Genomic DNA, 25,830 nt, shown 5'->3' on the forward strand with positions numbered 1-25,830 from the left:
TCTGCCATTATTGTGGGCAGTTTGGAAAAAGTTTGGAAACAGAAAAGCTCATGGGCAGCGCAGTGAACTTGTTGTAAAGTACTGTACTGTACTGGGACTTATTCTTTATTTAGTACAGGTACAGTACTATAGTGCTGTACTGGCAGCAGCAGCAATGAGTGAGCACCAGAGGAGCTGCCTAGCAAATGGCTCCCAGATGAGTGGCACACTGCTGCTCTGACCATATGTCCAGAAGGGCAAAGGGGCGGGGGGGGGCGTGTGCCCCCGGATCACCCCGAGTGCAGCCCAACCCTCCTGAACCAGACCAGATCTGGGGTCACACGTTCCTCCCCCCCTGCCATGCCCTACTGGACAAGAGCAGGAGCCGCTGGACAGGCTGCAGCTTCTCTTGTGGCTAAACAGCCCAGCCCCGGCACTACCTGCCTCACCCCAGTGCGCACAGCCGGGGGAAAAGCCGGATGAGCTGTGGCTTCTCCTGTGATCATCCAGCGCAGCCCTGGCACTGCCTGCCTCGCCCCAGTGGGGGCAGCTGGGGGAGCAGCTGAACAAGCTGTGGCTTCTCCTGCCACCTACAGTCCCCACTCCCAGAGCCTGGAGCAGCCCCAGCTGGGCAGCATTTTCCCCAGCCCCCCGTAGGGGCCCTGGTCTGCCCCCCCATGGCCCTTTCCTTCCCCTTCCACCAACAGACCTGTATCCAGCATTCAGCATCGTAAAATTGAAACCCAGGTCGGAACTTCGAAACCCAGGTGTCAATTTACAAACATCGTAACTGTGGTTCGCCGTTACTAGAACCATCATAAGTCGAGGACTGCCTGTAGTGGGAACTCACAGGGCTCTATGTTGGGCCTGGTTTTAACATTTTCATCCATTGCCTGGGAAAGGGAATGCACAGTGAAATCTCATCATTTGCAGTCTGTACTAAATTGTTACAGGTAGTCAAAGCCTAAGCTGATGGTAAGGAGCAGTAGAAAGCTCTCTCAAAGCTATGCAAATGGGCAAAATGTGACAGATGAATGTCAATGTCAATGAGTGCAAATAAAAAATAACCTCAACTACATGTACTCAATGCTGGGTTCTGAACTAGCTGTTACAGCTCAGATAAGTGACTTCGGAGCCATTGTAAATAGTTCTAAAAATACTGGCTTAATGTGAAGCAGCAATAAAAAGGCCAATAAAATGCTGGGCATCATGAAGGATGGTAATGAAAACAAAACAGAAAACATCAACATACTGTGAATACTGTGTGCACTTCTGATCTTGCATCTCAAAAAAGGAATAGTAGAATTAGAAAAGGTACAAAGAAGGTCAACAAAGATGACCTTCTTTGTACGGAGAAACTGCCATACCAGAAAGGCTAAAATGGCTAGGACTCTTCTGTTGGAAAGGAGAAGGCTGAGGAGGATATAATGGAGGTCTAAAAAAAACCAAACAAACCACAAAGGATATGGACAAAGTAAATAGGAAACTATTATTCAACAAGTCCCAGAATACTAGAACTATGGGGCATCCACTGAAATTAGCAGAAAAGAAGGTTTAAAGCAAACAAGACAAAGTATTTTTTTTTTTATATGCAGTGTGCAGTTAACTAGTAGAGATCATTGCCACAGGATGTTGCAGCGGCAGATAGTATAACTAAGTTAAAAAATGGGCTAGGTAAATTCAGGGAGGATAGGTCCATTAACAGCAGTTAAGTAGAACAGTCAGGAATGCATCTGCTGCCATCCCAAAATCAATAATGGTGGATATCAGGAAAGGTATTACAGGGGCTGGATTACTTTAGATATGCCCTGTTCATATGCTCTCTCTTTAAGTCATCTACTACAGCTCTTGTCAGAGACAGGATACTGGGCTAGATGCATCATTTGTCTGACCTAGCAGGGCAATAGTTATGTTCTTATGTAATGTCCAGTGAAATATTTAATCACTCAGTGCTTTAGCTTCCTTGCTTGTAAGATGGCTACAACAATAATTGTGTGCCTACAGGCGTGTTGTAAATTACTTTGAATTATTGAGTAGAAGATTTTTCACCATTTTAGAAATCCTGTACCTTCCCTCATTGCCTTCTGCTGGATTGGATGAAGAAACAATAAATATGACAATGCAACATATTTATTAGGTATTTCTTAGCTGAAGTGTACCATATAGAAATTTAATAAATGCAGTACCAAAGTGCACCTCAAAAGGCAGTTTATTATAAATTAAATCAATGCATAATCAATTTCTAAATCACTCCTACACATCTGGAGGAAAGTTCTTTTAAATTTTTGTTTTCAAGGTTAGGTTGAGAAGATCTGACCTCAAATGCATTCAGAGCTTCTTATATCACAACACCAGTAATGAAACAAAAATCTCTTCCAGGCTGAACATGTTTAGGTAAATCTTGATATCCCATTTGTGTGAAGATGTGATGTAAATAATCTTTGGCCTCTTCAAAAACAAGCTTCTCATGCAGAATTAGTTATACACCATTAGGAATGGCTTAATCCAATATCCCATAATGCAACAGGCTATTCTGGACAACCTCATCCTTGTGTAGCATGGACAGCAAATACAGGACACAGAAATGTGATATATCTGTTTTCAGTAGTATGGAACCTGACAATAAAGAGAGAGCTTAATCTAACCGGCAGGTGCTGAGAACAGGAAGAAATGAAATGAAACAAAGCTTTGTGTTATTTTCATGCCCTGGCAAAGTACTCTGCATGCCTGTCTTTGCTTTAATTCAAATGCATAAAAGGCAAAGTTTCCTGTTAATACAGCACTGACCTGACGCCCTATGCTTTCAACACCCATCTCAATTCTAACAGAGTGAACTGCAGAAATATCCATCTCAAGATAAGTGGATCAAAACACTCAGAAGGCAGCTTGACCTATTTTCAGACTGCTCTCAACTTGAAGTATCTTTTTGACATTGCTTGCTTAGTTTTATTTTTTTACTTTAAACATTTTACAGGCTTTTTCACTGTAATTTTCATTTTAAGTGAACTCTACAGCTTGCGAAAACTAACTGACCCTATTTAGAAACCATGGGCTTGTCAGAGTCCATGAAAGCTATTGGCCTATTTAAATTATGGGATTGGTATGCAGAGCCAAGCAAAAGATAGCCACACTCTCAGCAAGCGAACAGATCACAGACTGGAGGGTTAAAACAAGGAAACCATAAGACTTCAAGAGAGCCAATGAGTCCTTGAACCACCAAGAGGAGTGTGTCATTAGAACAGAAAAGGAACCTACTATCTAGCTTCCAGCCCTGAAGTTTGAACTCCTTTGTTTATCCATAAATGTACAGCACAGGAAGCAGGTGCCACAGCAATGCTTTTTAAACACCATTTTGCCTGTCTTAAACTCTGAGGGCAGTTTATTATTCATGTCTATTTGGTCCAAACTTTGTCAAGACTGAAAATAAGAATGATAGTTATGCTTGTGTTTTTTACAGTACAGACTTTGGTCTGATAGGAAGCAGATAAAGACCACAAAAGATGATGTGTGGTCTGACAGAAAGCAGATAAAAAAATCACAGAACATGATGTTTAACTTCCCCAAATGTCACTGCTAAGTTAGGTTATACATCTGAGTTGTACTCTGTAGCTGACAATGAGCCAAGCAATTGCTTCATAGGTTGGCATTTTAGTAAACAAAGGATGGTTCCCACATGGACAAATGTATTATGCAGTTAAGTGAATTATGAATGTATCAGATATGTATACAAGATTTGGAGTATGCTGTATTATGAAAACTGATCATGTAGAACACTTAGTCCTTAGATTCCTAATGTTATGAAACATTGCTAAGGAGGCGTTATATGCCTGCCTGCCTCTCTGTCTGTCTATCTCCTTTAGACTGTGGGACAGGGTGTTCCTGATAAACCTGCTGACCAAAGTCAGAAGAATTTGTTAGGGGAACAGGGAGCAGAATTTTTATAGTGCAACACCACTGACTTCATATTTAACAGAGATTCTGCTGGTAAATGCTTATGCTAGCTATTTTAAAACACAGGTTTCTAACTCCTTTACAGAAAATGGACTAAATAGAGCTTTTTAAAATAAAGAAATCTGTATCCCTTACCTCATATTTAATATTCCAAAGGTTATAAGTCTAGCAGGAGTGATTAAGTACTATTACACAGACCAAATAAGGACTAAGCACAAGGACTACGGTCTAGACAATACTCCTATAAAAGGAACATAATTGTCTGGTAACAAAGCTAACTACAACTTCTAGCTTGCAGGTCTCAAAAGGGAGTTGAAAAAATACGGTCATTTAAGAAACTGAAGGGCTTTACTATTTTTTACTTCTTTCTTTCATGCTTGTATTCTGTTAGGAACAAAAAACGAATGTTCCTAAATCTGGGCTGTTCCATGATCTTGACATTTTAGCATATGTAGTATGGTAATAATCTACAGTCCTACGATTTCACTCAGTATATGGATGTAAATCTAGGTGTTGGTCCTGTCACTATGCAGATTCAGACATGTTTTTACTCTAAAACATATGCAAGACCAGCTCTTAATTTTGCAGAGCAGGTCCATCTCATCTTTATTTTAAATATGTACTAATACAAGGGGAACAACTTGCTAGGCAGCAGTAGCACAGAAAAGGAGCTGGGGATTACTGTGGACCAAAATCGGGATATCCTTCAACAGTAAAGTATAGCTGCAAAAAAAGAAGGGGAAAAAATCCCCAACCATAAAGGCAAATCTCATTCCGAAGATGTATTAACAGAACGATCATCTGAAAGGCAGAGGAATTCATTATTCCACAGTACTTGGATATAGTAGAGCCTCAGGTAGAGCGCTGTGTTCTGTCCTGGGCATCACACATTTAAAGTACAAAGTAAGCAAATTGAAAATAGTTCAGATGATATGCAACAGAAATTATAAGAGATTTAGAAAGTATGACTTCAGAGAAAAAGTTGAAAGTTGGGTTTATTTGGTTTAGAAAAGAGAAGGGCAAGACAAGACATGATACCCTCTCTTACATACTTAACATCTATTATCTGTAAACATTACACTTAGATCAACCTAGCTAGGTTGATCTAAGTGCTGAACTGTACATCTGTTTGAGAATTTTAGACTGAGCAAAAAAATGGCTGGCCTGATCTAAATTAATTCACCTGAGAAGGTGCACTAAGTAGATCAGGTTAACCTGAGCCCAATTTAGCTGAATGTATATGTACGTTTGGAGTGCAGCCCTAGTGCTGGGAAAGGCCAACTGCTCACCCCAGCTCCAAGGCTGTACTTTTACTGCTCTCCCTCCCCAACCCTGACTAAGATACAGTTAGCCCTCCAACTCCACACCACGCCACGCATGCCTCCCCCACCCCAAATGGACAACCCCTGATCCTACCACAACCCCAGACCTGCTAGCCCCTTCACACCCCAACTTAATTACATCATGCTTCTGGCATGGTTTGTAGCACGTGGGAACATCTGTACATGCCCAGAGTGTTATAAGGAATACAACGATTGATTATACTCAATGCTCAGAGAAGCAGAAGAATACAGCCCGCTCACAATAAGCTTGCGATTACTTATTTTCCTATGATTTCTAACACAGTCACAAGCACGTTGCTTCTCAGTGAAGGCAGAAGAAATAGTTGGCTTAATTTGCAGCAAGGGATATTTAGGTTGGATACTTGGAAAAGCTTTCTAATGATAAAGAAGGTTAAAGCACTGGCACAGGCTGCAGAGGGAGCTTAAAGAATCCTTGTCACTAGAGTTTTTTAAGAATAGGTTAGACAAACATGTCAGGGATGGTCTAGTAGTTATACTTAATCCTGTCTCACAGAAGGGCTATGGACTAGATGAGGGTGGCAGGGACAGAGGCCCAGCCCCTGCTACACTCCTGTGGAACCAGCCACGCTGGCTGGGAACTCACCAGTTTGGGTCTGGATGCACAGCGTGGCTATGGAGCATGGGAAAAAACACAGCTGCCAGCAATCCCGGGAACATGAGGACACACACTGCGGGGAACCAGCAGTGAGGAGCGGGCAATTTAAAAGGAAGTCGCCGAGAGAACTCTGTGTTCAGTGTCCCCAGCACTGGAAAAGACCAATGGAGCCTGCCGGATGGGAAGACCTCAGAGGAGAAGCTGCACACAGACACTCTGGAACTGCCAGGACCAGGACCAGCCTGAGCAAGGAACAATGAACTCTCCTCAAAAGCTAAGTAAACATTGACTGGGGGGGTGGGGGGTGGGAGGCAGGGGAAGTCTAGAGCAGAGGGTGCCTGAGTGGAGGGAAAGGAAGTCTGAGAGATTCGTTTGTAAAGGAAAAGAGGGGATCAAGGCCCATGGCTAAGTGACCAGTTCTTTGATTTGGTGCATCCATGGCAGAGAATTATGCTGGGGGAAAGAAGAAGGTGAAAAAAAAACCCTTCCTCAAAGATTTTAGTTAGAGTTAAGAAAGAAGCTGGACCCTGTTCTCATAAGAACAGGGTCCAGCTTCTCACATGTTAAGAAGCCACAGTCAAAAGGCCAGGGGAGAAAGGGGAAGAAAGTTGAATGAGTTCCCAAAGATAATTTTGTTTTGATTTGATGGGAATGTTTATATATCTGCTGAACTGATGGGCTAGGGACAGATATTAAAGAGCCTGAGCCTGAATTGATTCAATCTTTGCAGGTTAGTCTAACCTGGCTAGGTTACATCAGTCTTGTAACCAGGCAGACATCCCAGAAATGCAGGCACATGCCTCAGTGCCTCAGGCTAGAAGCCAGGGGGGGTGCTACAGCAGCCCTCCATCGCTTCCACAGGGCTGAGCTGAGGGGGCATGGCCAGGCCTTGGCAGGATGCTCTGATTATTCCCCCCACCTCCTAAGCAGCCTAGCAGGGAGTGTTTATCAACTAAGTAAGAAAACAAAGCCTCTCTCCATTAACTAATGGAGCTCTTCTTAAACAGCTCTTTCACAGGACATTAAGCTACCTGTTGATTAGCTCCAAAAAGCCTGTCTGCCTGTTGTCTCCCAGAGCACAAACCAAAGCCAGCATGTGGTATGCTAGCTAATGAGATGCCTGTGTAAATCAGAGAAGAGGAGGGAATAATCCCTGCTCAGCAGCAAGAAACCAGGCAGACGCTCTGTGTCTGCAAATCTCTGCCAGAGCTCTGGCCAGGGAGCAGAGGGGAAGGGCCAGCTCTTTTGTGAAAAAGAGAGCCCCGCCCAGCCCAGAGAGCATGCCAGGATGTTGAGGGTGTCTGGTTTATCTTAAAATCAGCAAGAGATCTGGGACAGACATTGCATAAACCGGTTTGAGCCAAATCAGTTAAGTCTGATACTACATTCAACCATAGTTTCATAGTTTCAGGGTCAAAAGGGACCTAATAGATCTTCTAGCCCGACCCCCCGCCAGGGCGGGAGAACAACCCAAAAAAAAAAAAAACCACTCACCCTAAAAACAAAAACGGGACTCAAATGAGTCCAGCCAGGTAAGTATCCAGCCTCTTCTTAAAGATCCCCAGGGTAGGGGCCAGCACCACCTCCCTTGGAAGTTGGTTCCAGCTCCTAGCCGCCCTAACTGTGAAGTAGTTTTAACTTGAGGTTTAAACCAGGTTTATCTCAAACCAGTTTCAGCCATTTTCAAACTGGTTTATGTGCACTGAACATCTGTTCTGTTACAGGTTTAAACCAGTTTACGATCACTTAAACTAGTTTATGTATAATGTCTGTCCCTAGCCATGGAGGAGTAGAACTGGATGCTGTGAGTTGAAGACTAGGGGGAGAGAGGCAAAGAATAGTCTCTAATCGCCATCCATGGAGAATACAGACCATCAGCCCAAGAGGAAATGGAGAGAGTGTAGAGAAGGTAGAGCCCTACGGAGGAACTGCCATGGGTCAAGCTGATTGCCTAGTCAAGAATATCAGTCCTCCCAAACACTCATGTTTCATCAAGGCATGGCAGACGAATGGGAGGTACAGACGGAGGTCAGAACAACCCAATGAGATGCTGAAGCAGAAGAATACAGCCCGCTCACAATAAGCTTGCAATTACTTAGTTTCCTATGATTTCTAACATAGTCACAAGCACGCTGCTTCTCAAATTACCCTTCTGGGAACCCAAAAGAGATGGCTAAAAGTTTTCTGCTTTTGTAAACTGGTACCATTCTATTGACTTAATGGGACTACAGAAAATTATACCAGCAGAGTGTTTGGCCTAATACATTTCTTATGAGGTCTCTTAAAAGACAATCCTCTTTTCCATAGCAGTACAGCACATCATAGGCAATGTTCCTTGCTCTACAGACATGGAATTGGTAGGGGGGTAATTACTCACTCTTCGTCTGGCTTCTGCTTTCTGAAAACACTCATGCTGTATAAAGATAACTGCAGCAAGGATCCTGGACAGTGATGATGGTGATGACATATTTTCGTTATCCAATATGTTGATTGCATGTTCCATGGTCATCTCCCTTTCTGGACTCCTACAATACAGCCATGGAAGATGTAGTGAACCAACATGGCAGAGCATCTGAATGCAGGTGATAGGTGTTTTTTTTAAACCAGGCTATTCATTTCTTTCAAAACTCTTTAAGTTTACTTAAAACCTGATTGTCTTTTCCAGTAACAGAAGATCATGGTATTCACAGTGGCATGCAAAATACTTTGGGGAAAAAATGAACACATGACAAGTGTAGTTGTTCTGAAATGAGGGCTAGGAATAAACATTCAAAAAACCCAGGCCTAAATTGATTCAATCTTTGTAGGTTAGTCTAACCTGGTTAGGCTGAATCACTTTGTAACATGCCTGCAGTGGCCCCGGCTAGAACCCAGGGGGCACTAAAGCAGCCCTCCTTTCCTTCCCCAGGGCTGAACTGAGGGGGGTGTGGCCAGGCCCTGGCAGGATTAGGGAAGGGTGCCCCCCCTTGAATGATAACAGAGCATTTATCAGCTCAGTTATGAGCACTTATCACCTCAGCAGAAAAGAAACAGCTTCTCTCATTAGTTCAAACTCTTCTTAAACAAAGAAGGAACGAAGGGACATTACCAGCTGAGCTTTGATTAGCTCCAAAAAGTCCTAAGCCAACACTGCTATTTGCCACAGCACGTGTCTGTTAGCTAATGCTGTATTTCTGTGCAAGGCAGAGGGGACGGGGGATCCCTGCTTATCAGGAAGTGGGGAGGGGAGGGGGAAAGCAGGCAGACGTTGCTATGCCTGCAAGTCCCTGCTGGAGTTGCAGCCAAGGAGCAGAGGGGAGGGGCCAGCTCTGCTGTGGAGCAGACAGCCCTGCCTATCTCAAAGAGCATGCTGGGATGCTGGGGGAGTCTGGTTTATGTTAAATTAGCAGGGGGTCTGGGCCAGACATTGCATAAACTGGTTTGAGCCAAATCAGTTAAGTCTGATACTACATTCAACTGGGTTTATCCCAAACCAGTTTCAGCCATTTTCAAACTAGTTTATGTGCACTGAACATCTGTTCTGTTACAGGTTTAAACCAGTTTCTGATCACTTAAACTGGTGTATGTGCAATTACTTAAACTGGGGTACGTACAATATCTGTCCCTAGCCGAGGAGATTCAGTACAAAATAAACACTACTGGAATTACAAACAAAAGTAGAAGTTCAAAAAGGCAAAGCATTCAGCTCCTGTAGGGGATGAACAGTACATGAAAGTGTAGGCCCTAATGAAGGACAATGAGTTAAAATTATAGGGGCTCTTAGTGACCATCAGGTATGTCAATGTTTACTTTTCTCACCAGTACCATTGATATAATATATAGTCACTGTAGCTGTTTTAGTGTTCTATCCATTTTTTTCTGCTGTATTCATGGAGTGCTTGAAGCATTGACCTTTTTTTCTTGGGTGTATGCAAAATACTCTAGTTCCAAGCAGATGGAAAATGCCTGCTTAAGGTAGAACAAAACAAACAACCAACAAAAAATGACAATGCCATTTACTAAACTGAATGTGTAAATATTTTCACAGTGTCATTCAGAAACTGGGACTGCACACAGACCTTTGGGGAGGTTATATTGCATTAAAATTGGTCGCCTGATCTAAATTAGTTTGCCCATGTGTGAACCTTACACTTGGATCTCTAGTAGGTTGATTTAAGTGCAAGCTGTGGAAATGATTCAGGAAGATTAGATTGGTCTAAAAATGGCTGACCCAATCTAAATTATCCCTGCCTCTGAGGTAGTCTAACTTAGATTTGGTTGGCCTTTTTTAAACTGATCTAATTGTCCTGAACCTCTGTACAGTTCCCAGGGCAGCCCCAAGGCTGGAAAAGCCCAGCTCCTGGCCCCAGCCCCAGAACTGTGCTTTTCCTACCTGTTCCCCTGACACCAGGCTATTTTTAGCCCCCTAGCTCCTTGCCTCACCCCCAGATGTACAACCCTCTCCCCTACCAGCCCAGCAATCCCCCCCATTCTGCAAGCCACAGTTAATACCAGTTTTATCAGCATTCAGCTAATGCTGGGAGCTAAGGAAGTAAGTTGCAGTGGGGGAAGGGATGGGGGATAGGTTGGTTGGGGGGGGTGGGATGCGGGATAGGTTATTTGTCTGGGTTCAGGGGTGATAAAAATTAGTCCCTGGTGAGGGGCAAGAGGGTGGAGAACATTTTTTCTGCAAGAACATTTTTTCTCCACTTGTCCCACCAAAGCTCACTCCCCCCTACCCCCTGATCTCCCCTGTGGATCCTGCCTGACCCCAATACCCCTACAGACTCCCTGATCCCCCACCCCCACTAGTACCCTCCATCCTGATTTATGTTTGATTGGCTGGCTATTTTTAACTCAATCCAGCCTCCCCCTAACCTCCCCAAATATCTGTACACAGCCTAAGTGTCCATTTTCCTGCTACCTCTTAGCATCTTTGCCTGAATGACAATTACGTCAGACAACTAAATCAAAAGATGGAAGGAGAAGTCATCAGGTTCATCATTTTTTTAATAAAAATTACCTACAAGGGATCTATACTAATAAAATATGTATGCATTATGCATGCATATTAAGCATAAACTTAGAACAGATTTTTTTAAAAGTCCCTCATTACCCTCCAAAAATATTTCTAATTTACAGACAGCTGGCCAGGAAAAGGAATTTCAGTTCCAATTTTTTTTTAAGTTTTTGAAATTATAGTATTATTTAAAATCCTAAATGGGGCAAAAGGCCAGAAAATTGATGTTTTTGAGAAAGTGAAAGAATGCAATATTTAGATTTGGAAATACAAATGTTTTCAAAGTGATGCTTTCCAGCTGCCCCAGCAGGTAGCCAAGCCCAAGATCCAGTCTGCACAATGAACTGCAGCTACATATCCTAGAAGACTAGGTTTACCCTCACTCTACCAGTTGGACTGCAGAGAAGAAGAGTGGGTGAGACAGGCAATGTTCTGTCAAAAAAAATTGATATTAAAACATTTTTCCCAGAAACATTTCTAGTTTGCTGAATTGGAAAACGTTAATGAAATTAAATTTAGTTGGAATTTTCTTTAGCAGCTTTGAGTGGAAAGCTATAAACAGACATCGCCAAATAAAGCAGATAATCTGTGCAGGGATGTGACCAGACACACAGCTGATCTGCTTCATCAGGCGACAAAGACATTACTTGTTGTTCCACAGAGTTGGGTCCCTGCCACTCCTGGAGCTTCAGGGACCCAATCCTGCAGGACAGCTGCAAACAGAGGAACTTTAGGCTCCCTGCTGGCAGACATGCCCTGGGAGGCCCAACACTCTCCCACCATAAAGCAAACAGATGTCCATCACAAAGTGGCACACATTTACGTTATCTACTGTTGCAGCCACAATTTTGGGCATCTGTAGTGTGATGAGGGGCACAGACATCTGTTTACTTGGCTTTTGTGCTGCCCCAAAAAGCATAAGTTAACATCTGTGAGTGCTGGTGGTTGATTTAGGGCTTAACGCATGAGTACTTTAGGTGCAAGAACAGAGATCAATTCCGACACTTGCATCACAAGTGAAATTATACTTTTATATCTTGTAGATTCTAACTCCTATTATGTTTTCTTCTTTTTTTAATCATGCAGTTTTCTTTCTTTTTTCATCTCTGACAATATTTTGAGTAGATATATTTAAAATGTAGAGGATAAGGAATGCTCAGTAGGACAAACACATGCTCTCAATAACAGCAGGGCAACTCTGTAAAGGACAGGGCACAAATAAAAGCTGGAATGAAGGGAAACTGCCTGAGAAGGTCAGAGGGAACAGCAAAATAAAAATCTGCACAGGATCAAAATTAAAAACAATAAGTATCTCTTGTGCACCCTTACTATGTCCTGCAGTGCTAGCACTATTCATCATTTGAGTTCAGATAGCAAATAAGGCCAGTTTTAATCGGTCTCAGTATAGTCGGATTTGTAATTCACTTGCATTTTTTCTTACTGAGCAAACAAATCTGTCAGAGTGATCCCCTGCAAGGCATATTTAAAAATTCAAACACTCAGTTTCAAAAAATCTAAATTTGTTGCCCTGATTTATTTGTACTTTTACAAATGATCAAATACAAGGGCTAGAGGCCGACATTCAAAAAACCTGAGCCTGAATTGATTCAATCTGTGTAGGTTAGTCTAGCCTGCCTACGGTGAACCAGTTTGCAAGTGTACGAACATTTTCTCTGGACTGAGAAAATGCAGGAACGTGCCTGCAGTGGCTCAGACAAGAAGCCAAGGGGTGCTAGAGCAGCCCTCCCTTCCCTTCCACACTGCTGAGTTGGGGGGGTTATGGCCAGGACATGGCAGGATGCTCTGATTAGGGAGCGGTTTAAACCCCTACCTTGGCCTGCACTGTTCTAGGTTTTTCACCACTCACTGCTCAAGGGGCAGGAATGTTGCCAGTCCCCAGCCCCTGGCTAGCACTCTGAGACAAAGGGAGAGGGGGAGGGAGGACTGCTTGTGTGTTGTACATGTATCTGTTGATGATACTGAGCTTTCCAATCTCCCTCTCCCTGCTTCTTCATACTGTCTGCAGTAAACCTGACAGGCGAGGGAGCCAGCAGGGAGCTGATAACACAGTGTTTATCAGCCCATCAAGAAAACAAAAGCCTCTCTCATTAGTTCAAGCTCTTCTTAAACAGCTTTTTCCAGGGAAGGAATGGAGGGACGTTACCAGCTGACCTGTTGATTTGCTCCAAAAAGCCCTAAGCAGACATTCCTACCTGCCTTTGTCCTGTCCCAGTGAAATCGGAGACACACACACAGACACCTCTCAGCATTAGCTAGTTTACCACATGTCAGTTAGGGTTCGTGCAGTGGGAAATGGGAGGGAGGGAGCGGGGTGATCCCTGCTTGAGCAGCAAGTGGCAGTGGGGGGGTGGAAGGCAGGGCAGAGGGATCCAAGCAGACCCTGCTGTGCCTGCAATTTCCACCAGAGCTCTGGCTAGGGAGCAGATAGCCCAGCCTGGTCCAGGTCAGCCCAGCCCAGCTATCTCTGGAGTAGACAGCCCAGCCCAGGGCTGCAAAGCATCTGGGATGGTGGGGGACGCTGGTTTAAACTTAAACCAGGAAAGGGTCTGGGACAGACATTGCATAAATCAGTATGACCCAAATCAGTTAAGTCTGGTACTACATTCAACAGGTTTATCTTAAACTAGTTTCAGCCATTTTGAAACTGGTTTATGTGCACTGAACATCTGTTCTGTTATAGGTTTAAACTAGTTTCTGATCATTTAAACAGTTTATGTGTAATGTCTGTCCCTAACCTATGTTACTGATTAGCAAATAGGTAAATTAACTGATTAGCAAATAGGTAAATTAACTTCCAGGTCATTCTAAGAGACAGCTAGCCAGCTTACCTTAATTACCAAAATACACAGGAGCTGTAATACAATTTTTGTCTGATCCTTTTGTGGTCGCCTCAGTATAAATCAACATTTGACTCAAAGAGAAAGTTGCTTCCTAAACAGCTTTGTAACATCCAAGAGCAGCAGTATGCCAGGAGCCCTACTCATCTTTAGTGTGAGAAAGATTCTTGTGCATTGTCTTACTGGTATTAGTTTTAAAATGCATTTGTACACAATTTAAATTCTATGCAGATATAGTCTACTATTTGTCAATTCACTTAACATGTATAATTATTTTATATTGTCTTGATTGTTAAGGGACAGAAGTTGAGAACTGAATACAAACTTACATGCCACTTGAAAAATCAAATGACTTGAAATCGGATTTTATTGACTATCACTGTGGGTATAACATTCTACAACCTTGCAATCAAAAAAGGAAGGAGTAAACCTTGACCTCACTACCAGCAGAATTGAAACCTTAAATTTTTTAATATTCTCCTTTTCATAGCTGAACAATAATCACTGTGAGCTTTTCTTATGTGGCCAAAAGCTGCAGTTTTTACTTACATGTCAGAAAGAGGTTTTGGGGAAGGGAACTCCAGTTTGGGTAAAATCCTGGAGCCACTGAAGTCAGAGAGTTTTGCAATAGACATCAATGGGGCCAGAATTTTGCTTACTTTATTTTACAGAAATAAGGCCCAAATCCTAATTCTGCTCACACTGGCATAATTTGTGTAGGGTCTAACTATAAGGAGTCATTAGAAACTGATGGAGGATTGGAGGATTTGGTTCAAAGCAATTAATACTCCAGCATTTACTCCAAGAGAAATCCTTTTCTAAATCTTCTATTTGTGGAGATTACTGTTACAGAAAAGCATCTGCAGGGCCAAATAACATTCTCTTCTATTGATATAACTTCATAACAATTCAGTTTTAGGCTGACAGTGAATTGACTCGACTTCAGCAAAGTTACTGAGGACTTACAGTGGTGAAACAAAGCAAAGTCTTTTAAACACTCAATTCAACTTTAAGCTGTGCAGTGGGCACGAGCAGACTAACTATGTGATTATGGACCACAATGAATTGCAAACAAAGACTAAACACGTCTAGGAGGCAGAATTTGTTTTAAGGTGCTTGAACAGAATAATACATCTACAAATCTTATTTCATACAAGCCAATGTAGCCAATCCCTTCTTACTTGAGTATTTAACGACAGTTTGCTTGTCTAGATGTTAATTTACCTTGTTTTATATCAAGTCTTCTCTAGCCTCTAATACAAGCTATCCTGTTCTATATAGGCTTTTATTCCTTGGGTAAATGCAGAACTCTTAGAGAAACATACGATACATTTTCAGAGTACAGTTCAAATTTGAACTGTTAGTCTCTGCCACCTTTCTATCTTCTGCTCTAGTACTGCATATTATAATGTCTGAACACTGGCTGTACATGGAAAAATGGTCCAGTCCTGTAGCAAGACTCCATCAAGTGAGGTTGTAAACATAAAGGCAAGCAAGCCAAAAAACAGTTGGGGGGGGGTGGGGGAGAAGGAGTCCAAAGGTTATGTGATTGTAGAAACAGGAAAATTCCCTAGCAACAGTCTTTGCTATCACAAAACAACTATCATTTGCTACTAAACGACATGAATAACATGTATGCAAATAAGAAGTAAAAAAGGACATAAACTGTACAAATAACACTTTCTGTTTATTCAATAGTTCATTCTGAGCAATCATAGGAATCAGAGCTGGCTGAAATTCAGAATTTCCATTTTGAGGGATAGTCCAACATTTCAAAATTGGAACACAGACTAAGAATTTTGAAATTTCCTGTGGAAAGGAAATTCAGAAAACTTTTCCATTTGGAAAAAAAATCTAAATACTGAGAAACCTGTTTAAAGTTTTAGAAGTCAGGGCAACCTGGGGAATTTCTCCAGGGGTGAGGGAGTCACCCTCTGCAAATGGAGGAGGCTAAAAGCTCTGAGAGTTGTTGCTATGGAACTGGGAGGCTAGAAGTCACAGCTGCATTCAGGTTCCTGGTCTTCCAGGCTCTTTCCTGCAGAGCAAAGATTGAGCCAAGGTTCTTAGGTTTTTCAGGCTGTCTGATAAAGAGCTGTGAAGCCACACGACTCCCAGAACCACAGCAGTCCATACGCTGGGGACTGCCATGAACCAGTCCCTCCTGGTCTGGGTTGCAAGGTAAGGTACTCAGGAAACCCAGTCTGTTTTTTCATACAAATTTCACTAAATCAAAGTGTTTCTATGAAACGTTTCTTTTAATGAACTAGTATGTTCTAATAACAAAGTATTTCATCGGAACGTTTCTGACAAACTCTAAGAGAAACCAGAGTTGAACTGATCTGGTCTATTCATTGGTACAAAGCCTATCGATATATTATTGTAAAATAAGCTAGATTGCAAACAATTCGGTGCAAATGCCACATTTCTAACCCCAACCTTCAAGCTCTGCACTGACTTATGAGCTATTGCCCAGAGGTGCACCTATTCTTTCTATTCAGCTGGAAAACACAAGGGTGCAGAATCCATATGAAAGCTTCTGATTTCTTGCTGTAAACTGGAGGAGAATTAGGCTCAGGCTTACCCTAGCTGAGATCCAGCAGTGGCTACTCTTTCAGTCTGTAAGAGCCCGGTTCCTGCTGCCGCCATAGCAGCTGTCATTGCCATCCTCCTCCCGTCAGTCTCTGCAGCACCACTTGTCACTGAAGTTGGCTTGGAAACTTCTCTTATGGTTTGTGTGCTTCTGGCTGTGCTTTGGTGCCAGCTGGACCTCAAGGATGGCCTGGTCTGAGATGCAATTTGGGATGCAATAGATGATCTGACTTGTCCCATGGCACTACCCAAGGTCAAGTAGTTCTCTTTCTCCAAGAGGTTGGTCATACTGCGACTGTTCCCATCTTGTTGGTACAAAGGTGCAGTAGGGCTAGTAGGGACACTGTCAAAGACTGCGTTATTAATGGGCCCTATATAGAATTGTCTTGGATAAGTACGCCCTCTGCTTATAGAAGCCTCCTTACTGTAACTCATGATGTCAGAGCGAGCGTATCTTGGTGGAACAACAACATTGGACCTCCTATTATCTCCATGCCTTTGAGTGAATCCAGACTGATTCCCTCTGTTGTAATAGAAATCATTGTGCACAAATACCATCTTCTCAGGGCTACTCTGGGGACAAATCTCTAATCTCTTTAGAGGCTGCCTTTGAGACCTCTCTTCTACTGTTGTGTAAACATTATATTGTAAGGATTTATTCCCCCAGCCATTTGTAAAAGTAGTTGGTGAGCCTGCCTGCACAAAAAAGATGCAAAAAAATAACAAAAGTCACAAAGAAGATAGCACTTTGGTTTCACAATAACAACAAAAACAAGGTTGCTAATTTCTATTTGAACAGGTCAATAAACTGTGATTTCCACTAGAAGTATGGATGAAAATGGGTTTTATTACACTTTTGTGACTTCCCAGTGAAACTAAGAGGGAGTATTTTCTAGTCATTAGCCAGGGACTGAAAGTCAGGACATCAGATTCTACTTACATCTCTAATACCTGAAATTGTACTTTGAGTTAGTAAGTCACTATGACCTGTATATTCAAAGGAGTTCCCTTGGCATCTCAGTTTAGGCTTGAGTTTTTGAAGCAACACTTACATCTGCAGTTAAATGTCTATCTATGCCTTCAAGACTGTGCAAAAAATGAAAAATGTTGGCTAGGTCAGAGAAAAGCATATTCTGTGATGTTGGTAATAGAAATACAGCAACACAGGACTAAGAGGAACCTCTAGAGCAGTGTTTCCCAACTTTTTCCAGCCCAAGGTATGCTTATATTGTTAACAATTTTCTGTGGCACACCTGTTGAGGTGTTCCTCATCCCCATATTTATGAGTTCATTGTAGCTCCTAGCTGCAGCAAAATTCCGCAGCACGCCTGTTCATTTCTGATGGCACACCATTGTGTCCTGTCACTGCTCAAGGACACCTGGAAAGATGCTTGTAAAACCTGTTCCTACTAATTTCCAGAGATAGATTTCACAGCTTCATTATGGAAATCTGGTCCAGAGTTTCAGCACCCAAACAGAAAGTTTTTCTTAGTATCCAACTTCAATTTCCTTTACAGCAAATTGAGCCAATTTCTGCTCTTTCCATTACCAGTGGATAATAGCTTTTTTTTTCTTTTAACCAGAAGACTGTTATTATGCCCCTCTCTACTTGTTTCTCTTTTGTATCTTACACAAACTCAATTCCTTTACACATTTTTTCCTGGGCCACACTTTTCAAACTTTCAATATTTTTTATTTTTGCTTTTCTCCTCACTTTCCCCAATTTTTTAAGATGAAGTATTTAGACTTATGACTGGCCTCACTTATAACAGTTGCAAGTCATTTCTGTTTTTTTCCCTTCATTTTCCTCACCCTGTCAGATTGATAATATGTGCCTCCGTATGAAGGTCTTGACACAAAATCACTTTCAGTCATGCCCAGTTTATAAACATACTCTGGAACACTGGTGGTTCGATGAAGACTACCTGTAATTGAAAAAGAGCAATGTAAGTATGAACTTAAGAAAAACTGTTTTGTTGTAAAAGGACAATTTATGGTGACACGTATGGTCAGTCTATGATACTGGTACATGGAGATTAAATAGTAGAAAATTGAAAAGTATCAGGAATTCAATATATTACATTCATATTGTGGATAAGCAAGGCTTTCTGATGGCAATGGGTCATTTTTTTCAATTGTGTAGTTGTGCATTTTTATAAAGCAGTATATATTTTAGCTGTCTTATGAATGGAAGCCAATACAACTATTCCACAAAACATTTTGATACAGCAACTAATATATTTAGAAATATTTTATAGTATGATGATTTTTTAAATTAAGTAACAGAGTCATATACATACAGAGCTTATGGCAATGAATGGATACTTAAAAGAACATGTTCAATCTTACATAGGTATTGCTTTCTATTATAGTCACTCTCAAGATACACATGGAGTTAAAAACAGGGCCTGAAGTCAACACACAAAATATGCAAGCAGAGCACAGATGTAAGAAAAGTACAGATGCAATGCAAAGTGTTAGAGACAAAATATATTTATATGTGCATGCTATCATTTGTTAAAATACTGCAGCTACAATTTTGATCGTGAAAATACCAGCACATCTTGTCTGTAGAATTGGTACTTAATAGTTTCTTAACTCAGCTGTTGATGATTGTTTCTTTGGGCTCTAACCTCCTGTTAACATCCTGAAGCAGGCAATGCTTTGTTAATCCCTTGAATGCTGCACCCGGAGTGCACTAAAAGACCATGAGCAAAATCTATGGATTATGAAGACATATGGCATACAACCCTGAGAAAGGAAAGGAGGTTAATGACACTTCCAATCCATATCTGAAAGGTTTCATAATCTTATAGAAAGTGTGGGAGGCATGCTGTACACATTTCTCTGTCTCTTTCCAAGGACTAGCACTGAAGGAAAAATTGTGTTATCTCTTGTGATTCTTGGGTTACAATCTGATTTCTCTCTTAATTAAAAGGAATTTCCCAGTTGTTATCCTTTAATTAATTTCATGTTTCTTAAAGTTCCTTGATTAAAAAGAAAATGAATGACCTTGTAATGGATTCTACTGAAATCCCTGCTCAAAGGGGTCCCATACCTGCGAGTACCTCCACACGCATGTAAAACATACAAAATACTTCTATGAAAGGTAAAGCAAAAGTCAAAAGCTCAAGAAAAGTTGCTCTAGCAATCATAATTGGGTTAGCATGTTATGCAATAATTCATGTAGATGCAAAAACAGTGTTTAGCAAAGGAGAATCTTGAAGAACTCAATGGTAACATTACTTTGATCCAAATGGCAAAGACTATTCTAGATGCTAGGCAAAACCAACCTAAAACATGACATGGGTATGTCAGCCAAAAGTCTCCATCTCAAACTCTAGGGGCCACATTTGCAAAGGCAGTAACATGCCAAATACGTAGATAAGGGTAGGGTGTACAAGAACATCTAAGTGAGCATGTATTTAACAGGCATTGGCTTTCAGTGGGAGTTAGGCACCTAACTTGATTAGGTACGATAGGTATCCTTAGGCACCTAAATAGCTTTTCAAATCTGACCTTGGTAATTATTTTATGGTTGGGACTTGGCAAGAATATGACAGACCAAGAACACTGAATTAGCTTTAAAGAAGAATTATTAAGGATTTTCAGTTCGAACATGTGCATGCTGAAAAGCAGAGTGTAAAGCCAATTGGGCGAATTCAATTAGAGGCTTCAGTTGCTTTGTTCTGGCAAAACCCCCATAAACAAGGCTTACTTGACTGACAAGTTTGTGTCCCTGGAATGGCAGCATGTAGGCTGGTCACAGCAGGCATGTGATCATTTCTTTTTGACATAAGTGTAAATGTCTTTTTCTTAGCCAAGGGCTACCTAAGAACTTGAATAAGTAGTGCCATAAGGAAGCCCAAATGTTCATGCACTTTATTTGATTTATTTTTAGATCACACAGCAGTGCTGTCCTGAGTGCCAAGTAGTACTAAAATGTAGTATAATAATCTGTCTCTTTCAAAATTACACGAGTTTTTTGAAACCTCACAGGACTAACACACCTCCCAAAGAAGTCCGGTTATTTATTTATTGCTTAAAAATCCTTCTTGAAGCAACTCCTCCAGTATCATTACTCCATTTCTTGTTTGTTTCGTGCTTTATGATTGGAATTTTAGGAGAGGCTGAAGGGATCTGGGTGTCCAGCTCACTTTGACTTTCAATGAGAGCTGGGTATCAAATTTCCCCAGGACCTTTGAAATTCCAGCTTATATTGTTATTACTTATCTAGTTGGAACATAAAAGTCCTTGAACAAGGCCCAAGCCTCCTGTACGTTTTGGGCTGCTCTGAATCCACTGTCTGTACACAACAAATAATAAAACAACAATGATCCCCATAGATCCTCATTAACTAAACTAGTATAAGTGTCAGGCTTTTGCACAGCCTTTGCATAACCAAAATATTGTTGATCAGAAATTGCAACATTCAGAGATTTTTTGGTAAACAGAAGCTTTTAGACTTTTACTAGCCAAGTGGTTTAACCTTCAGCTGTCTTGTTAAACTATGCTTCAGCAAACAAAACGTTTTTTTTTCAGCAGCAAACAGGACAGTCATAAGGTTGTGGAATTTCACATTACATTCGTAGTATCTACTCGTTGTTTTTACACCACCAGTAAACAAGGCTGATGGCATTTCTCCCTTAGATTGTGTGCGCAAAACAAAGTGTGGCTTGTAAGAAAATGATCCACCTACTTGTGTCAAAAACTAGTGTTTTAAAGGAAGAGGGGCTAACTTAAACACTGCACAGTTATTTGGCTCACAAGAGGAGACCTGATTTATGCTTGGGTTGTCTCCCTTGAAGGAGGTATTGCATCTGCCTTCTTTTCTCTGGATTCTGTGCTGTCTGGGGCTATGTGCTTTGTCTCAAATTTTGCAGTTCCGTCAGCCTCAGGGAGGCAAAAATTATGAGTTCGTTCTAATTCAATCAGCTTAAAAAACAGCTGAAAAGAAAAACGAGTTTAAAACCCACTGGCGTAACTAGATGCTTGAGCACCCTGTGCAGCATTGGCAGAAGGTGTGGTGGTAGTGCAGCGGCTGCTATTTTTGTGTCCCCTCCCCAAAGGACAGCACCCAGCGCTGGAGCTTTGGTCACTCCACTCCCAAAAGCAGTGGGCTTTTTAAAAATAAGGTCTGGAGACTTCTTGTTTTTCTTTAGGGTTAATATTTTCAGTCTTTTGTCTGCAACAAAGAAAGGTAGAAATTTAATCTTAGGTTTTATATGTTGGTTTCATAGTTTCATAGTTGGTAGGGTCGGCAGGGACCTGAGCAGATCATCAAGTCCGACCCCCTGCCACAGGCAGGAAAGAATGCTAGGGTCAGACGACCCCAGCAAGGTGTCTATCTAGCTTCCTCTTAAAGACTGCCAGGGTAGGAGCGAGGACCGCTTCCCTTGGAACTTGGTTCCAGATCCTAGCCGCCCTGACTGTGAAGTAGTGCCTCCTGATATCCAGCCTGAATCTGCTCTCTGTCAGCGTATGCCATTGTTCCTTGTTACTCCTGGTAGTGCTCCGGGGAACAGGGACTCTCCCATTGCCTGCTGGTCTCCCTTGGCCAGTTTGTAGACAGCCACCAGATCCCCTCTCAGCCTCCTCTTGTGGAGGCTGTCGTTGTTAAGAACAGCAACAAAATGATGTAATTTCCAAGACTCCAATAACTGAGTCTTTGGGGAAGAAAAGTAACAAACCACCAACATTGCAAGAGTTGTGATAACACTGGAAAAAATGGCAAATAAGATGTGTGGGAGGAGTCCTAAAGAGGCTGAGTGGACTATTGTAGATATCTTTGGAGAGTATTTCTCGAGCATCCCTCCTTGCTTCCTTGGGCATGTGACTAGGGTTATTTACGTGTCTCAAAACGCATATGTACTTAATTTCTCCCAATAAATAACCAATAACCATGGGCCATGGTGCCTTGCTTGTATCTGTCAAGTCAATTGACCTATATCTTAAAAATACAATGATAATAAGGCAAATCTGGTGCCCCTGTGACTGCACAAAAGATGAATAGGACAGACATTCTTTAGGTAAAGCAATTCAGACACAAGATAGTTCAAATCTGGTATGTGGTCACTTCTCACTTCTGAGGCTTTGTAAAGTATTTTTTAGCTGTCTTTGGACAAGTTACAATCAAGAAGGAATCAAGAAGTCCTGCAGATATTAGTATATGAACAAGCCATCTTGGGCCATGATCCTACCATGGGTCTTGATTTTTCACATCATGAATTCCTGTTCCTTACTCTTGCTCAAGGTTGGTGAAAAAGCCTCTTTGAAAGTTTTGGGTTCCTGCCTTCCTTTTTTCTTCTGTCTTTTTCACATTCCAGCACTCAAGAAACACCAATACAACTGAACTTTTGCCAAATTATACTGGAATGTCAAAGAATCATAGAACCTAGAGACAGTATCCTGTCCATCTCCCTGCCAATGCAGATCTAGGCCATACATTACATTTCCAATAATTTAAGAGGACCCTCCCCCACCCTGCTTAATTCTTTAGGAAGCAGTAGCAAAAAAATTAACAATGAGGACAGGAACAAAAGATGGCACTCTTCAGCACATGCTCCTTTTATCTAAATGCCTTTCACTAGAAGGATTTAACAGGAAAATTAAATGTTCTGTCTGTCCTACTGAACCTGATCTAACTTCTACAGACATTTAGACCTTCAAAACTGGACAAGACAAAATCAGCTAAAAACAAAGCATGAACTATATAGAAAAGAGAAACGTAAGGGAAATATTTGATTCTCTAATTCTTAACTGCCTTACAGGTGTACATCCAAAACTGTCCATTAGGAAAAGATATAGGTCTATAATTCAAAAAGAAAAAAAAAATCTGACTCATACAGTGTAAATATGTACACAGACAGCAACACCCAAGGCTTTTTTTAAAAAGATATACAGGGAGATTGTGCAATCATATCACTCACTGGAATTGAATAGATGTAAAGAAGGTCAGACAAGTCCAAAGGTGATACTGAAATACACCAGATACAGAATTGAAAGGCCGATGAAGACACACCAGAGATCCAAAATAGCAAAAAAAGAGCAAAATGCTCAAAGTGCACATGGAATAACCAATACTGTTAAGTTACACATACAAACTGAAGAGAACTCCAGGCTCACTACTGTGTAATATTTTTGACACTGTTAACTACAACATCCTAGTCTTTAAGTAGAACCAGATAGGTACAGAGACATTCAGAAATTTCATTGGACTGTTTTATGTTTTTGTCAAAAAGAAACAAATCCGAGCATTTAACCTATAAATATATAGCAACTGAATACACAACAGCTTGAAACATGCCACTTAATGTCTTGGCAAATAATAATAAATATCTACATAATCATTTAACAATGAAAATTATTCTCCACTGACTATGTATGTCTATTAACAAAGGAACTGAAGCAGCTCTTTGTTTTAATCCTTTAGCAATTGAGAGAATTCTCACTTCAAGATTAGCTACATTCTCTCAAAGAACAAAGAGCACAAATTTAAAAATGGGCCTAAATTTCTAATGTAAAAAAAAAAAAAAAAAGAACAAAACCTTCCTTCCCCACTTCCCTCTACAAAACCAAACCTTTCAGGATAAGCATATGAATCACGAAACATCAAAAGCAGAGAAAAAAATCCGTTCTTTCCTTCCTATGTAAGCCTTTAAGGCTATGCTGGTGCCATTCCTTTGATCCTTTAAAAAAAGTTGCACTGTTTGATGCTATATATTTGTATATTTCTCCTATGGCATAGAGTAGAACTTACAGGTGCATAGAGCATAAGGATTGCCCCCCAGTACAGTATATACCATTGTACCATTTTAGTCCTATGGGACCCAGTGCTTACATGCTTTCCTAATTTTAAGTACATGAGTATATCAGTTAGGTATGTGCTTATCTTGCTGAACTAGGACTGAAGTGTTTACAGACTGGGCTTTTATGCCAAAGGGAACCGATACTTTTTTTGTTCGCATTCCCTGGAACTTCAGAAGGTTTAGGATCAGGCCCTTGATTAATTTAGCCAGTAGTATCAAAATTTGAAAGATATTGTAATGAAAGGAAATGGGTATTTTTCTCCACTTAAAACAGTAGCATCTCTAAATAAAATACTTACAACATGAAGATTGAAATGTCATGAAAACTTTAGGCAAATATTGAGCAAGCCTTTGGACAGGGCTTATTTAGTTAACACCCCCCCCCCCCCCAAAAAAAAAAACCCCCAAAAAACAAAAAAGAACCCAGAGAAGAAAAACAGACCAAAAAAACAAACAGACAAAAAACAAAACCCCAACAATGAAGCAAATTCCACTTCGTTTTGGTCTTTCTGAGCTTCAGGGTGGAAATAACTGATAGAGATGAAATAACCAACAGAGATGTGATAAACACAAGTGCGTATACATATAACAAAGAAGTCTAAAAGAGGATCTAACTAGGTGCAAAGTCCTTATTTGTATAACCAGTGCACAGCTCACAGGCATTTTATCTACTATCCTTGTTTTTGAAACTTACTTTTTAAAGTTACTGGCATCTTAAAAATGTAAAATGTCTAAAGTACTTGAACTTTAGTGGGGGGAAGAAAAAGGCAGCAGCAAAACAAAACCATCCCAAGCCCACACCCATCATGAGTGTAAATACCCAAGGAGCTAGAAAAAGCTAGAAGAACTTGACTTTCATAGTTCTTTATGTATTGTTGATGTAGGCGTTGCCTCAAGCCACCACATCCCCTCATTTATTACCTTAAACTGCATTTTTCAAACATCTTGTCTCCATTATCAGAAAAAAATGCATTTAAATATAACAAACAACACAACTTTCACAAATGGTTGGAAGGTTTTTTTTTTTTTTTATATATGTATTGCAAGCACACACGATATTTGAAAATAGAACTGACATGCCGCCTACAACTACCACATACCTGACTATGAAACTCAGAAAAACCTGGGTAGATGGGTGCTCTCCATAGGATTTTTTTTTGTAGGACTGTGGCTGTATCCTATTAATTTTTGGTCACTAATATTTTAGCTGGGTGCTGGACCAACCATTCAATTTCTTATACAAATATAATGTGGCTATTTCCATATAGACATACAACTCGTAGCAACAACCAAGCAACGGCATATTCTAAGCCAGGTCATTTATATTTTTACATAGAAAAATACAATTGAAGCAGCTTTTTTGATTATTGAGCATTGCATCTTCAGCTTTTCAATGTCTTTAAAAACACAGCCCCATACCCATCCTCTGTATACTACTCAAGCTGAAGCAGTGGCAAGCTGAAGGTACTTTCTCAGCAGTTCACATGAAGCTCTCAACACCTCACAGGATGCAACCAAATCTAGGTGGAGGCAAGGGTGCGGCTACACAGATCCTTTGAAGGATTTGGGCTTCACTCTAAAAGTTTGTAAAGACACAGATCAATTACTTTTGCCCATGGAGGTCTCTGCACATCACTGTGTAATGTTAATACTAGTCTTGAATAGAATTATTGTTCTATATTTCTCC

The 25,830-nt window shown here is 41.0% G+C and overlaps 1 protein-coding gene across 5 annotated transcripts in view; it reads right to left on the reverse strand.

Annotated features, from left to right (window-relative positions):
- Window positions 1–25,583, reverse strand: part of PKP2 (plakophilin 2) — a 73,524-nt gene extending 47,941 nt beyond the window's left edge. For 2 of the 5 annotated variants that reach the window (XR_003093787.1, XM_014519401.2), the window contains exons 1-4: window positions 24,095–24,155; window positions 18,148–18,260; window positions 16,328–17,031; window positions 8,267–8,414 (exon numbers count right to left, since the gene is read on the reverse strand). Coding sequence is in view for 4 of the 5 variants with exons in the window: in XM_014519401.2 (XP_014374887.2) it covers window positions 8,267–8,414; window positions 16,328–17,031; window positions 18,148–18,260; window positions 24,095–24,140 (1,011 nt within the window). In the remaining variant the exon portion in view is untranslated. Of the gene's footprint in view, window positions 1–8,266; window positions 8,415–16,327; window positions 17,032–18,147; window positions 18,261–24,094; window positions 24,156–24,837; window positions 24,872–25,562 lie in introns of those variants that run through there. The other 3 variants (XM_025202874.1, XM_025202873.1, XM_025202875.1) reach the window with 3 other exon arrangements.
- Window positions 25,584–25,830: the final 247 nt, after the last annotated feature.

The sequence above is a fragment of the Alligator sinensis genome, unplaced genomic scaffold, assembly GCF_000455745.1.
Source record: "Alligator sinensis unplaced genomic scaffold, ASM45574v1 scaffold957_1, whole genome shotgun sequence".
In the NCBI taxonomy this organism is placed as follows: Eukaryota; Metazoa; Chordata; order Crocodylia; family Alligatoridae; genus Alligator; species Alligator sinensis.